This window comes from Bos indicus x Bos taurus, chromosome 4 (genome assembly GCF_003369695.1).
Source record: "Bos indicus x Bos taurus breed Angus x Brahman F1 hybrid chromosome 4, Bos_hybrid_MaternalHap_v2.0, whole genome shotgun sequence".
NCBI lineage: Eukaryota > Metazoa > Chordata > Mammalia > Artiodactyla > Bovidae > Bos > Bos indicus x Bos taurus.
Genome location: NC_040079.1, coordinates 38789684 through 38805694, shown reverse-complemented (window position 1 = coordinate 38805694; position 16011 = coordinate 38789684). Strand labels below are relative to the sequence as shown.

The 16011-nt window shown below is 34.2% G+C and overlaps 1 protein-coding gene across 4 annotated transcripts in view; it reads right to left on the bottom strand.

The window, feature by feature from the left end:
• Positions 1-469: 469 nt before the first annotated feature.
• The window catches only part of CDK13 (cyclin dependent kinase 13), a 125734-nt gene continuing 110192 nt past the window's right edge, over positions 470-16011 (bottom strand). The window contains exons 11-15 of one of the 4 annotated variants that reach the window (XM_027539167.1): positions 15404-15535; positions 11204-11251; positions 9483-9688; positions 6116-6565; positions 470-5525 (exon numbers count right to left, since the gene is read on the bottom strand). In XM_027539167.1, coding sequence (XP_027394968.1) covers positions 4675-5525; positions 6116-6565; positions 9483-9688; positions 11204-11251; positions 15404-15535 — 1687 coding nt within the window. In that variant the 3' untranslated portion in view covers positions 470-4674. The remainder of the gene's footprint in view (positions 5526-6115; positions 6566-9482; positions 9689-11203; positions 11252-15403; positions 15536-16011) is intronic. The other 3 variants (XM_027539170.1, XM_027539168.1, XM_027539171.1) reach the window with 3 other exon arrangements.

The following is a 16011-nucleotide window of genomic DNA, read 5'->3' as shown; positions in this document are numbered from 1 at the left end:
TATATTTGTATCCTTCTACTTAGGTAGATTTTCCCTCACATTGTTATTTGTAACAGAAAAGTTAGAAATATTTTGTGTCTAGCAATGAGGAATTGTTAAGTTATGTTTATTCTATAAAGGAGTAATATATAATCACTAAAAAGAGAGTAGACTTGAATTACTGACAAAGATGGATTTTCACAAAATATTAAATGAAAACTAATTACAAAGCTATGGGAAGTATAATCCCATTGTTTTAAAAGATATCCACCAAAGGCAAAATATTAATAGTGGTTATCTCTGTATATGTTCCTACATTTTTGAATATGTAAATATATAAGGAAAAAAAATAAGGGTTCCAGGTTTAAAGTATTGTCTGTAAAACATTACACAACGGTTATAACAAATGGTATATTCCTCACATCAGATAAGCTTATTTCTGAGTCTATTCTGTATATGAGGCAAGAAGAAAACAAGGATAAAAGTAGCCTGGATTTTTAGGGCAGTTTATTTACAGACTATCAAATACAGTCTTTTTTCTTTTGTTAAACAAATGGCTTATATTAAACACATTGGATTTAGGAGTTACGAGACTTGCAAAAAAACCACACCTTGACAACAAATTAATTGTGAAAAAAATATAAAGTGATTCACTACAGAGCCTCATTTTCAATGTGGCATTTTCAATTAGAAAATTCTTTTTTAATGGGACATTTGATATGGTAAAAGGAATAAAACCCACAAAATGTTCTTCTACATAATTCAAAGAACAAGTTCTTTCCAATATGATCAAAATTTTGTTTTCCCCACCTTCAACTGGATCCCCTGACAGCTTTTTTCTTAATAGCTCTTATTTTTAATTACACTAGAAACAGTTTAAGAATTACAAACTTGAAAGAATTTAAAAGCAATGTTTGCAGGCCTGCTGATACCGATCTTCCTCCTACAAACAGAAAATAAGTTTAAAGATTCAGTCTTACTATCTAATTGTTAGGTAACTATTGTCTTAAAAAAGAAAATGAGGAACCTCCCTTCTAAAGACTATCCATATATGAAAAAAACTGTCTCTAGAGGCTCCTAAGTTTTCTAAAATTTTATTTGCCTATTTTTTGAGGCTTTTTTTAAGTTGACTTTTTAAAGTCATCTGTTAAACTAGTTATTCAGTATTTTAAATTATTTTATCAAAAGTATTTTAACAGTTAATTTTCTCATTAAGAAGCATTTACTACAGAATTTAGATATAGCTAAGAACAACCCTGGTAATCCATCTAAGTCTCATTTTTCTTAGCTGTAAAGAGATGGACCAGATTTTAGACTTTGGGGACATCCTATTCAGACTTTTAAAATATCAAAATCATTAACCCAGGGAATCACTGAATCTTTATTCAAATCTCATATTTCAGCTTTACCTAAAAAGAAAGGCAGGGGCCAGGTAAGGGAGCCTAGGGAGAAAAATAATCTAAAATTGGATTAAGTTCATACCAAATACAAAAAAACCTTAACTCAGAAATACCAGATTAGTTTGGAAGCATTTAGGCCATTTATCTTCTACTTTTCTTAAGAAATCTTGATACTTCTTACCAACTGAGCTGCAAACTAGTCAGATCCGATTTAAATTTTGCTTTTATCACTGAATTTCCAATTGTTCTATTTTGCCAGAACTTTGTATCTATTCAAATTTGACTTCAAAATTTGACAGACACATTTTTCTTACTTTCACTTATGTGTAATTTAGATACAGCTGAAGAGCTGCAAATACTACTTCGCTTTTTAAATATTCCTGCTCACTATCAGTGCACTGGAAGTATTATTTAAAGCCTTTGATGTTGATTGATGTACCCCAAGTACTAGAATAGTACCTGGCACTTGGTAGGCACTGAATATTACCCAGAGTTGAGCTCTGAATCATAGCTAAAGCCCTATCCTAATTCACATTCCACAAACTATTAATCAATAAACCCTTAAAACATGAGTCTTTTAAAAGTTCGTGGATGACTGGGACTCTCCAAAAAAAAAAATGGATTGAAGACTTGGGAAACATACTGAGTTACATGCAGAAAAAGCTGCTGTATCAAGAAATACATAAGGGAATTTCACATGGGAAATAATATTTTCTTTTAGTAGGTCAATTTTTTGTATTTTCATTTCATTTGCAATCTGACTTACCTGTTTCTTCCCAAAAATATTTTATGCTCCTTCAATTTCACTCAAGAATACTGATTACTGCAGTTATAACACACAGAATTATTGATTTCATAGCCCTGTTCTTTTCATTAATCCAAATTTACTGAAGTATTAGATGATACTGAAGAAGGCATTAAGAGTTTTACTACCATATTTCATCAATTTTAAGAAGCCTTCTTCCATATAACAACATCTCTGAACTTGGGAAGTATCTTAGCCTTGAGTTGTGTTTAATTGGCAACATTTTTCCTAAGTAGTGTATCTCACAATCAGTGCTGTCTTAGGGTAGTATCAGGAGCTGTAGTTCAAATTTTCAACCTCAAGCAACAATTTCCTTGTCCTCCCAGCCACTTTCCCAATATAAATATATAACTGAAATGTTAGGAAAAACTATCCAAACACAATTCAATTTTATATAAAATATTTAATTTTTAAAACACAGGCTATTCATGTCACATAAATATCTTCAATTTTAGGTTAGCTGCTATGGTCAGCAGAATTATCAAGTGTGACTATTAAGAATAACTTAGATAACTGTCACTTATAGGAAAGTCTAAAGCTCTAAGACTCACCATATTAAAATTTCAGATACTTGAATACTGTAGCTATTTTGCTAAATTTCAAAATATTTCTTCACTTCCTGCAATGTAGTTTTAGTATAAGTTGTTAGTATTCAATATTCAAATAAAAGCATAATTATTTTCTTTCATTCATTTCTTTCTCAACAACAAAAAAACTCCATCAAAAGATAAAATGGTCAACTGACATGAACTCATTTTATAGCAGTAAAATGGTAAATTATTCACTTTACAAACTATAATGCTTTCCATATACTGTTTGCAATGAACGTTCACAAGTCAGATAGAGGGCACAAGATTAAAAGACTGACTTTAGAACTGGAGCAATATTCATTCAATAACAGTTGTTCCAATTTAAGATTCCAATCAAAAAATAAGTTACCAGGAGAACGATTAAAAAACAAAATGGTTAATTGGCATTTAGTGCTAATGGAAACACTGGTTATTTACCTTTGGTTCCTTTCTAGGATTACTATAATGGTACATGTGTTTGAGTGTGCACAAAAGAACTTGACACCATTACAGTTTAAATAAGGGTTAGTCCATCATTCTAAAATGAACTAAAATACAGTTACTCTAGGTATGGCAGATGTTGTAGTAAACCTTACAGAAAGTGAGAGAGAGAATAAGAGGGTTTTTTGCACTACTTTTTCTTTTCACTTGAATAAATTCAATCTAGGCAATGTTTCTAGTTAGCCGGTAAAGTGAACAGAGTTAACTTTGTGTTAGATGGCAATTATATAATTTAAAAAGTGGTGTTTGCCACCCCTCCCCCCATGAACTGTACCTGAATTATGCAAATTCTGTTATTAAGCCTTGTTGCTTTGCTATTGCCCTCCAACTACCCATGACAAAAGGAAACAGGGACAATGCGGCAGCCTGAAAGAAAACGAGACTCTCAAATGCTCATTTAGCTATTACTCTCCACCATTTAAATGACGAAACTTTTTAGAACTTTTCCTCAGAAGTTAACAGAAGGTGCTGATGGGAGCTGGACTTTTATTCTCTGCTCTCACTCCCCTGTCAAGAGAAGGTGGTGTTGGAAGGTAACAGAGCCCAAAGAAAAGGAGAAAGTGTGACAGGGAGAGGGAATGGACCTAACAGGAACTGAACAGGCAGCCCCTGGACACTTGAGAGCCCTCTGCCTCTTCAATACATTGATTCCCTTTAGAAGACAAATGGGTGTAAAGGTTAACTACTTTTTCAGACCTTAAGCTTACCTGTTAAGGCACTTACTTACCCTCCCCACCCCACCCATATTTTTCATATAAAACCCACTATTTCGTTTGAATGCATTTTGCTAGGCTATGATAATCTGCAAAATAAAACAAAAATAACATTGACCATTTTTTTTATATAAAACTGTTGCATCAAGAGAAAGGTTGTGTTTTATTTTCTGAAATGAGCACAAAGTACACCTTTCACAATAACACTGAAAGCAGGTGCAAAGACTGACAGTGACCTTTGACTAAAGGTAGCTTTGTAAAAAGAAAAATACCAAATAAATCAGTGCCCTTTCTGATTGTTGTAAAACTGGAGGGGGGAGGGGCCGGGTGGTTGTTACATAAAAGTTGGTCCAAACTTACAAAAAAGCACAAATGTGCATAGTTCAGAAGATCTGCAAGAGGGCCATAAAAGACTTTTATGTCCCTAAGATTAGCATCCACTTAAAACTGCAAGAATACAAAATAAAATTGTTAACTAGAATTTGTGAAGATGTACAATCAATAGATCTAGGTTTTAGAACAGCATGAATTTAAGCAAAGGTTTTTTTTTTGTCTTTTTTTTAACTATTGTATGCAAGACCCTTTTCCACATAAAAATAAAGCTGTTGTTGAATTAATATTATTCAAGTCTCTTGGATTGCTGCTTTAAATTGCAGCTAGAAAAGTCTTTCCAGATAAAAATGATGTGCCTGAGGAAAAACAGATACTCAGTATGGTAACCCTCTGCCTCGACCTCTGCCAGCTGATGTGCTAATGTGTCCCCTGTATCCTTGTGAATACCCAGGTCCTTGGGCAGGAGAAGTCCAGGTCTGTCCATGCATGAGGCCATGGCCACCTGGGGTTTCCTGTAAGGAACCACCATAGTTATAGTTGTGCATCTTTGCTGGCAAAGGATGAGTACTCTCTGGCCCTGTGGAAGGGTCACTACTGTTTGCCAGCACTGCAATGGGGCCATGGCTATATTCAAATCTATGGTCCTTGTCTCCACTAAACAACATGGGACCTGTATTGAGGTAAATGTCTCCGTATCCAGCTACCGAACTGGGAAATGACTCGGAAAAGGCAGAAGGCTGAGGTGGACCACCAGAATGAGATGAAGTAGTACTGTAGTTATCCAAGGACTGAATATCTGAGTTTCCCATGAAGCTACGTCGTTCCAATGGTGGAGCAGAGGCGCTTCCAAGACCGTCATTGCTAACATAAGGAGCAGAAGAGAAAGAAGAGGATCCAAAATTGTCCTTGTAGTCTGAAGAAGGTACATAAGTATCTCCTGCTTGGTAATCAATACCACTTTCTCTTTTGGGGTCGTCCTGGGGCTGATGCTGAGCAAGGAGCTGTAACAGGGCTGCTTTCACTCCGGCATGAGGGTCAGTTAACGAAGAACTAGTGGTGGGTACATGCTGGTTTTCTGTCCGGTAATCTAGATCTTCTTCAGTGACTGGTGGTGGCTCCGGAGGTTCAGGAGGTCGCTGATCGGGAGGCAGAATACGAGGCCGGTCCGGTTCTGGTGTGAGCTCCAATAGCCTCATATCTTGGTGCTGAATCAGGTCATCTTGCCCTAAGTGAAACAAAGCAAAAAAGAGAGTTGAAAGTTACCATGGAAAACAAAAGTTTCAAAATACTCAGTGTTCCCTAAATGGCATAAGAAGTTCCATCCCTAGCAAAAAAACAACCAACCAACCAAAAACTCAAACAAAAACCACCCAAAAGTCAAATGAAAAATTAAAAGGTATATGTAAGTACTAATATTCATTTGAGTTTATGGTGACAGAAAAATTTTATTGTATTTGATTTTTTAAAGTCATCTCAAATGTACCTATCTATGGCTTAAACAAAAGCTACTATATATGTAAAGTTCCTGCTTTGGTCAATCATCCAGTTATAAATGGAGTAAAAGATTACTTTTTTAGCATAGATTACATGAGAAACATCTACAGCATTATTATGAGTTCTACTTACTGCCCACAGACAATTAAAGAATCAATTCCTAGGAGTATACAGACTAAGAAACCAACCTATAACCAGTAACCTGAGTATTTTCAGGACATCAGCTAGCAAAGCTAAACAATACACATTACAGATAATCAGCAGCAGCAAGAAAAGAGCGTGAGAGCAGCCGGGTCCGCGGTCTGCTATCTGCACACTCACCCGACGCCGGCGTGGCAGGCTCTGGAGGCGGCCGGAGCTGTAATGGTGCTTCATGACCCGACCCATTTTCCCTCTCTTCCAGCAGCACGTCTTTCTGCTTTGACTGCTGAGCCTTTATTAACTGAGTCAACAGAACCGCAAATGCGCTCTGCACAGCCGCCTGGGCCGCATCAGGCTCCACTTTAGGCTGCATGTTCTGAGAAGGCTGAATTCCTCCCAATGGTTTCGAAGACTCCTGTTGTGGTGTTGATGGATCTGTCTGTTTTTCACCTGTTGCCAAAATTCCAGCAGGAAGGTTTATTTTATTTAGCTGCTGCTGAGTCTCAGAGTTTACCTTAATGTTCAACACTTGGACAAAATCAGCCATATTAACACTTGTTTTAGACTGTAGTAGGTTTAGCAGAATTGCCAATTCACTGTGGTTTAACTGCTGTCCAGGGCCTGTTTTTACTAAAACAAAATTTGTATTGGTTAGAATTGCCATAATTCACAGCTCCCCCTCCCAACAAAATGCCTCTGTATCACCATTTTAAAAGGTACATGTGTGGGACAGTGTTTAAGAAATACTGTGAAAAGGGAATCTTATTCTAGTTCAATTTCATGTACATTTAAGATGTTCAGTGCACATAAGTTAAAAAAGAAAAAGAACTGCAGCCCATTTTGAATAAATTATCTTTAAGGGTAAATACTTCAAACGGAAAATCAAGACCAGCATTAGAAGCCCATACTATAGACATGACCAGGAAATCGCACCTGTGGATGGGCACTGGTGATGATGACAGCTACAATTTCAGGTTACTCTCTGAGCATATCCTTTATTCCTCACAACAACCGTATAAGGCATGCTTAATTACTGGCCCCACTTTTAAAAAAAAAAACAAAAAGCAAAACTGAAGAAGAAACTGGCATCCAGAGAGACTGAATAACTTGCTTAAGGTCACAAACTCTGTAAGTGGCAGAAATGAGATCTGAACCCAGATATTATGATTCCAGAGTCTGAACTTTTAACCATTTTCTATACTGCTCATCTAAAATAATGCTTCTTTTTTAAGAACCTAACCTTATCTTTGCAGTAAATTCAAACTGGATTTTATAGACTGTCTGATATAATGTCTTTTATTCAAATTGCCTTTATTTAAAGTTAAGCCCTCTGGGTAAATTAGGAACTTCTACAGAAGCATGCGTATCATGTACATATATATGTGTGTGCTTAGTCACTCAGTCGTGTCCAACTTTTTGCAACCCTTTGGACTGTTGCCCACTGGGTTCCTCTGTCCATAGGATTTTTCAGGCAAGAATACTGGAGTGAGTTGCCACTTCTGACTCCAGGGGATGTTCCCTACCTAGGGATCAAACCCATATCTCCTGCGTCTCCTGCATTGCAGGCAGATTCTTTACCCACTGAGACATCGGGGAAGCCCATTTACATATACCATGGCATTAATTCATCACCTATAAAACAGGTTGTCTTTCTTTTTCTAATTTTCTATTTAGACTTGTGATGGTTTATACAGGTTCTTATGCAAACTTACCTGAGTCATAATAACACGAAGGCCCTGTACATAATACTATATACATTAAGTGATAATACAGATACTGATAAGCAATTTCTATAACCACAGATGACAGACTAATAGAATTCTAAGATGAAAATGTGATGATTAATTCTATTTTTAATATATTCTCTTTACATATTTTAGTCTCCATGTGAGCTCAGAGTACCCTTTAACTATGGTGTCTCATCTACAGAAGGGACATTTTTAGTTCATGACACTTACTGATGATGTAAAAAAATGGAGCTAAGAAGATTCATTCATATTTCAAAAAAAAATAGAATAACAGTGACAGTTTGAATAGAGAAGAAAGAAAAATGAAATTCTACCATTAACAGAGTTGTAAACATGTAGAGCTAAGAAATAATACAAAATGAGCCCAAATTTCATTTTTAATCAGCTAAAATAGAGTGCAGTAACTCTCTTCTATTCCACTAGGCTGCCAGTGGAATAAGGACATGAGTTCCATGAAGAGAAGTAGAAATACAGACCTGGTATTTTTCTTAAGGAATATAACAACTGTTACCTGGGACAAGTGACCACCATCCAAATTACTTATAATCATCTCAAAGCTTTTTTTAGAAGTAGATGGTATATAAAACAAGTGACACAAACACAAACCAAGAAAACTTCTGTTGCTTCTCTTTTGTCTTTCTCCAAGTTTTACTATTTTAAACATGAAGAGAAATGATATTGAACTTGATATAGATAGCCCTCACTTTGTATAACAAAGGTGTTTTCTCCTAAGCTACGAATATCAAGTATTTCCATGTACAAGGGGAATTCACTATTTCAAGAAACTCTGAAGAATACTTCTGAAAAACAACTAATTATTTTTCATTTTTAAAGTAACATCAACACTTTATATGTAATCTGACCAAGGTCAAGTCTAGCTTGTGGATTACATGAGAAAGTATTAAAGGTAATCTTCCTCAAGCTTTCTCAGCTAGTCTACTCTATATTTATACTTAACCACCAAAAGTTCAATCTGATCCACAGATCTGTTTTAATCAACTAACTCATAGGTCAATATTTACTCATATCTTAATAAGTTTAGGGCTATTTGTCATGTTTAATAAAACACCACACACAACACATTTATTTCTTATATCTGTCTTCATAAAAAAAGTTAAAGTGAAAGTTTTCTGGATGCTTGAGGCAAAATGAGGGAGTGGATTCTATTTTTTTTTAATTGTTAACTAAGAGAGAGAAAAAACACTTCTAACAACACTGAAGAGATTGGTTTCTCATAAAAAAGCTTACTCTTGTAACAGATTGAATCAGAGGAAAAAATTTAAGTTTCCTCAAAATACCCTTCTTTATCATACTTCAAATCATTTTGGACACAATGTCAGATTCCAGTGTTTGAGATTCTGTAATAGAGTGGGAAATATTTTAAAAGTGACCTGAGAACATTATAAATAGTATGAAAGAGCTTTGAGTATGATTTATGGCTGTTTTCTTGTATCTTTCGTCCTCCTCCTTAGACGCATCCACAGACACTGAATGCGGAGCCTCAAAAAGCAGTGTTAGTAAAAGATCTACTGACTCTCGCGTCAAGGGAAAAAGCAGAGAAATCTGACCAATCACTAATTATATGTAATCTGATACAGTTTATAAATTAATCTTACCTTGAGAGTGCTTAATATTATGTTGCTATAGCAGTGAAACATCTGTACTAGCACAATCAAATAATAAGGAATGTCAAATTCAGTGCTCAACTTTTAGCCACAAGAGCTTTAACACTACAGCAATACAGTTAACGGCAACCACAAAACAATGTGAAGCGAACCAACCCATGAAGTACTACTGACCAGGTGCTGCATTCGAGTTGCCCTGAGGTTTCAGCTGTGAAGACGGCAGCACACTCTGAGGCGTGCTAGTTCTGCTGTCATCCATGCCCAGAGACAAGTCCTTTCTGGGGGCTTTAACTGTGGAAACATCATCAGTCATGCCCATCTGCTTCTGTCGTCTTCGCTTTTTACTCCATAACTCATGACAGTCTTGCCATAATGGAAGGCTGGGGGAAAAAAGTATTAAATTGTTTGTCAATGGCATCTCTTAACAACAACAAAATGCTAATACTTAGCGTTTGCTAATATACAGCAAATATATAGTGAAATGCCAATATACATCACCAAAGCTGCCACCCCCACTCCCCTCCAAGTTTTCTTGGAAGATTTCTCACACAGGTCTTATAAACTCCTCCAACACAAATCATTCACGTGTCTGTATAGGTTTCACCTATACAGACAAACTGTTTTTCTGTGGCTTCTGTATAATCAATGAATAACAACTTATTAAAACTATGAATGAAGAGTAAATGTTCATAAAAGTAGGTTACTATTATCTTTGGTGCAATCTTTTAAAGCCAATTCTCACACTGTACATCATACACTGAATAGGACATGAAAAAAAGGTGAAAAATATGCCACTTGCAGAAAATAGACACAGAATTAAAAAGTAGCAGAGGCTAGGACATAACGTTTGTGAAAAACTTTCTAGTACAAGCTTTTTACTTTTTGATATCCTCTTATTTGCTTCTATAATCAAATGCTCTAGAATTAAACTGATGCTAAAGAGGAGTTTCAAAAACAGATTGTAATCCAGGCTTATCACTTATACTTATCATTGAGAGTTTTGAATAACTAGCAATTATCAAAGTTATCCACAATTCTGAAACAATTTTTTTGTGTAATTTCACAGAATTCACAACACTGAAGAATAACTTTTGCTTAAAAAAGACATAAATACTTGATTTATAAATATTTTCTTCTTACCCTAATAAAAAATCCAATGGGAAGTTACTATGATATCTATTTTAAAGATAAGAAAATTGAGGCTTGGAAAGGTTAATAAACTTGCCCAGAATATCTATAAATTCCCTTAAGCAGCCCCAACCTAGTCTTCAACCTGGATATGTTAACCTCTAGGGATACAATAATATTTTCTGATGGAGTATACCTGAAATTGTTCTAAAAGTTCCATATTCATGTGTCCGCTTTCCTAAAACTGATCTTTGAGAAGGGCCTGCATGTTCAGAAAGTTCTTTCACACGTCCTCTTTCACAGTTTTATCTCATGTTATAAAATAAAGGCATATGCAACAATATTGTCGAATCTTAGCAATATAATATTAAGTTTAAAAAAAAGTCATTCCCAAAAGATTACAAACAGCATGACACTTTCATAAAATTAAAAGCAACTAAAATTGTAAAATATAACTTTTTATGAGTACATTTAGATGGCAACAAAAAGTATATACAAAAGAAAACAGGGATGATGGTTACCTCCAGTGGAGGAAGGCAAGGGGGATAGGTCATGGGCGGAGAGGATACGATATGAGTAAAGTAAGTTATTGTCAAGGTTCGAGCTTTTATTCAGTAAGTTCATGGCTGCTTATTAACATCATTTAAAATAACTAAGTGACTAAAAGAATAAAAGAGAGCCATGCATGGACCAATGATGAGTGACACAAGAATTATGATTAAACCAAATCTATGCACCTGAGGTCCAAAAACAAAACAAAGGCATACCTCTCAGTCATCTTACTATGATGCATTGCCTCAGCGTGTAAAAACCTCCTGGAGTAACAAACAAAGGGACAATTTGAAATATTGATATTGGGAAGCTTTAAGGCATCATAAACCTGCCAAAGACTTTGCTTTCTGTATTTGTGTGTGTGTGTGTGTGTGTCTGTATGTATGTGTATTGTAAGGTATGTAACCTTAGCCACTGTTGGGGTTATTCTGAATTCAGACATACTGCAGTACTGTCCTAAGGAGGCTAGAGTGATTTTATTTTTTCCATGCTGATGTTCAGAGAATGCATTGCTCTTGTGGGAGAGTCCCATAAGAATAAAGCAAAGAAACCCACTAAGAAGGGATTTTGTTCCCTTCCACAATTTAACGGTAAGAGATTTGTTATGGATGATCTCAACACTCGGAAAGATAAACATTACCCAACAAATAGTAATAGGTTAGTGATGCTATTACATGTACTGGGAATGTTTCCCGGACAACCTAATTTTTAATGTGCTCTTTTCTAAATGTTCAAATACAGGCTCAGGTACTTACTTACTGTGTCTCATAGGCAAGTAACTTGACCTCTGTGCCTCACTTTCCTTATCTTTAAAAACGGAGTTAACAAAACAATCTACCTTGTGGAGTAGAAGTAAATGTATGTTAACATATGTGAGCACCTAGACAGTGCCTTTCACACAGCAAGCATTATATTCATGTTTCATCATTCAGAAAGGTAGTTTCAAAGTATTTTGTATTTAATTATATCACAAAATATTTATTCCATTTACAGTTGATATTTATCTTATGAATTGTTTAAAGCCTTTTACTTGCTTTTAAGGAAAAATAAAATTATAGACTAGCTGCTAGCCTAATCCACATTTTTAGCAAAATGAAATAGAAATCCACTATTTCATTAAATACATTAAAAAAGTTTGACAGGATATCTAGTAAAATTAATGACATTTATTTTTAATACCATACTCATTTGATTATTCCTAAAAAGCTGTTAACAAGAGTTTAATACATACGCTATTTCCCAAAGGAATACCAATGCCTTTCTTTATAGTTCTCACCTTCACATTTTACAATTTTAACTACCATTACCATAAGAAAATAATAAAGAGATACGTTATACTATTTATATAGCCTTTTATTTAAATATTAGATCAATATCATAATTTCAACCTGACTGCTTTAGTGATTGATGTACCTAACAAAGATAAATCCCATAATTTATTACTGGTTGAATAGAATGTTCACCAAAATGTGTACTAACATGTTTATTTTTAATGGAAAAATATAGTCCAGTGTGTTCTGATAAAAATCAAATCAATTTAGGTTATGTGTTTGATAGTATGAACAGTTTCCTATTAGGTTATGTGGCAAATATTTTCCATAAATCAAATGGGATGCACCTACAGTTTCAACAATTCTGACAAAAGCATATATTTTTAATATGTAATAAGAAATACAATTTAACAAAAGTATTAATTGGTTAAGTAGCACTAAAATTACATGTTGACTTCCTAAGTGCAAATAAAAAGTAAAAAGTATAAGAAGTCATGTAATAAATATTGGTAAAGTTCTTTGGCTTATTCTTTCAAAATTTGAAAAAAATAAATGATTAATGACTGGTTAAGCAATCTTTTGCAAGTCATGTGGTTTCTAATTCTTTGCTGTCAAGAAAATTAGAGAAAGAATCTTGAATTGACATCTGAAAGATCATTAAAATAATTGTTGATGACAGAGCACTGTGATCTTGGGGACGTAATATGTAAGAAGTTCAAAAAACTCAGTGATTTAACTATGACAAAACTCCATCCGGTCTCAAATGCTTATTTTAAAAGGGTACTTACAAAATTTTTAAAATTACCATTAATGTGCAACTACATCTCATTCTAGAATATGTAACATTAATAAATAGATACGCAAATCACTTGAAAAAAATCTCAACTCTATTTCATTAAGGTTGCATCTCTGATAAAATGTACTGTTAGTTTATTTTCTTTTAACTAAAATATGCACTGCTGATTAAGAAGAAAATGCTTCATAGTCAGAGGAAATTTTTAAAAATTCCCACTCATATATATATACTTGTTTTAAAGAAGTACAACAGGGTCATCAATAAAATATTTTCAAGCATAAATATATGCTACATTAAAAACCTGCAGAAGCAATGTAAGTTCATACACACAAAAACCCAATGATGTCCAATTGTTGAAAAGTCTGTTCATACATTTCTAAGTGAATATTGATTAATATCAAATGTAAGGTATTTTGATTCCACTAGATACATTTACAAGATAACTACTGTATTTAAAAGTGTCTACAATTACACACTGAAAGTCGTATCTTTTGTACCTTGATTTTAAAAGTTTAGATGGCAGTTTAAAATGTGCTCAATCCAGTTTTACCAGAATTTTTTTGTGTGGACCACTTAAACCAAGATATCAATTTAGTACTACCAATAATGGGAGAAAAATTACGTTACATTCCTCTTGATGTGATACAGCAGGAAATACATATCATCACCCTAAGTAGTATTCTTGCTAAAAAAAAAAACAAAAATATACTCCAATTACTGGTTACACTAGTTCTGATCATGAGGAAGTAATTAAAGCCAGACTGTAGAATGCTTTACAAAATAGCTAGCTTATCAAAAATGTCAATGTCATAAAAGTCTTCCCTGGAGACTGAAGAGACATGACAACTAAATGAAATGTGTGAGCTTGGAATAAATTCTTCACCCAAATAACCAAACCAAAACAAAACAAACAAAAAACAGAGTATAAAGGCAATTATTGGGCCAACTAGAGAAATTTGAATATAAAATCTATTAGATATTTAAATGTTAAATTTCCTCTGTTTCATAATGATATTGTAGTTATACAGAATAAAGTCCTAATTCTTATACATAACATGGTGAATGTGAAATGTCATTTCCACAATAATCAAATAGTTCAGGAAAAAAGATAGTGATAAATATGTCCAAATATCAGTTGTGTTGAATCTAGATGAAGTATATATGAATGCTCATTGTATTATTCTATTTTTCTGTATAGAGTTGAAAATTTTCAAAATCAGAAGTTAAAAGGGGTACTAAAGCCAAAATTTCAAGACAGCTGACATATACTATAAGCAAAAAAAAAAAAAAAAATCCATGAAACAATTCAACAGTGAGTGATTCAGGTTCCTCAGCGTGTCAGATGATAGATCCTTTCTGCCTTTCAAAACATCTCACAAAGGCTATTCATATACAGTTCAATAAAAAACAAAGCCAAGTATGATGGATCTCACAGAACTGTAGTAAGACCAGTTTCATTAATTAAGTGGAAGAGTCAGGATTTGAACTCCAAAGCCCATGTTTGTTCACTCACAATATGCTAACTGTTATTACATGGACACACTTTGTTATTATAGGAACAGGTTTGCTTTTATGACACTCATCATCATTTTCAAAATTACTAACAAAATCTCTACAAACTTCCCATGTTCTATCAAGGAGAATGAAATGGACTGCTTTATCCCCTTCCCCAAATCAATCCTAGAGAAATTACAGGAACCACAAAGGAGTGAAAGAGTCAAGAACTCAGCCACTCTGACTCCCAAACTCTATGCATTTCCTGCCTCCCAACCCCACCACAGACAGTGAACTCATTCTATACAGGCTTTTGATACTAATATTCTTTCACTCAGTGGTAAGAATTTTCTATTGTATAGTCCGCTAAGGAGTATTTCAGAACCTCTTTTTGTTACAGAACTAACTCAAATTTGATAGCTGGCTTCACCCTTTACTAGATTTGTATTCTTGGGCAAGTTTCTTAACCTCTCTGAACCTGTTTGCATCTCTGTAAAATGGTGATAATAATACCCACTTCCTAAGATTATAAAGATTAATGTACTACATGAGAAATGCTTAGCATAGCACTCAGGATTTTAGCTACAGCAAGTAATATTGATAGAAGCAGTACTACAATAGCAGCAGCAGTGACTTTTTTTTAAGAGTTGAACTATATTAATAAAAATAGCTACAGGAAAGCTGCTTTTGCTGGTCTGATGTTTACCTGAACATTTGATGTGCAAATTATATGTACTACTGCTATCCTATTTATTCTTTTTCTTTTGACTTAACTAACCACATAATAGCTTGATAGTTCCATACAGATATTATTAAAATTGTCCACATTTTGCATATGGTAAAAAGTTACTTACTCTGGTGGAGGCATTTTTGAGGGTTCCACATCCCGTAGGAACTCACACTGAAGAGCCTGCTCTGCAGTGCAGCGCTTACTAGGATCCAAGGCGAGCATGTAATCAAATAAGTCTAGTGCGGCTGCAGGAATACTGGCATGAGAGGATTACAAAAGTCATGCGAGTTCTTTTGACTCAAGTTTAATGTTTCTGTAGGAGCTTAAAACATTAGCATTTTGTAACACATTTGCAACAGTTTATTCCAATAAGTTACAAATCTTCCTTTGAAGTAATGCTTATTTTTTACATAATTTTGTAAGTATTATCCTAAATAATTTGAAAACTGGCAAACAAGAGCATATTTATTACCCTATGGGCAATTTGCTGTTTTAACATTAACTAAGAACTGAACAGAATAGTTTCCTACAACAAAATAAAAAGCTGAATTCAAGTATCTTGAAAATGGTTTCATTAAAATTTTAAATGATATTGTTAAACTTCTCTCAGGTAAACACTAAATCAAACACACAACCCAAATAACTGATTTCATAAAGATGGTGAAATGCTTACTTGCATGTAGCAAAGGGACATTCAAAATTAAATGATATAGTAGAATTGTGATAGGTCTA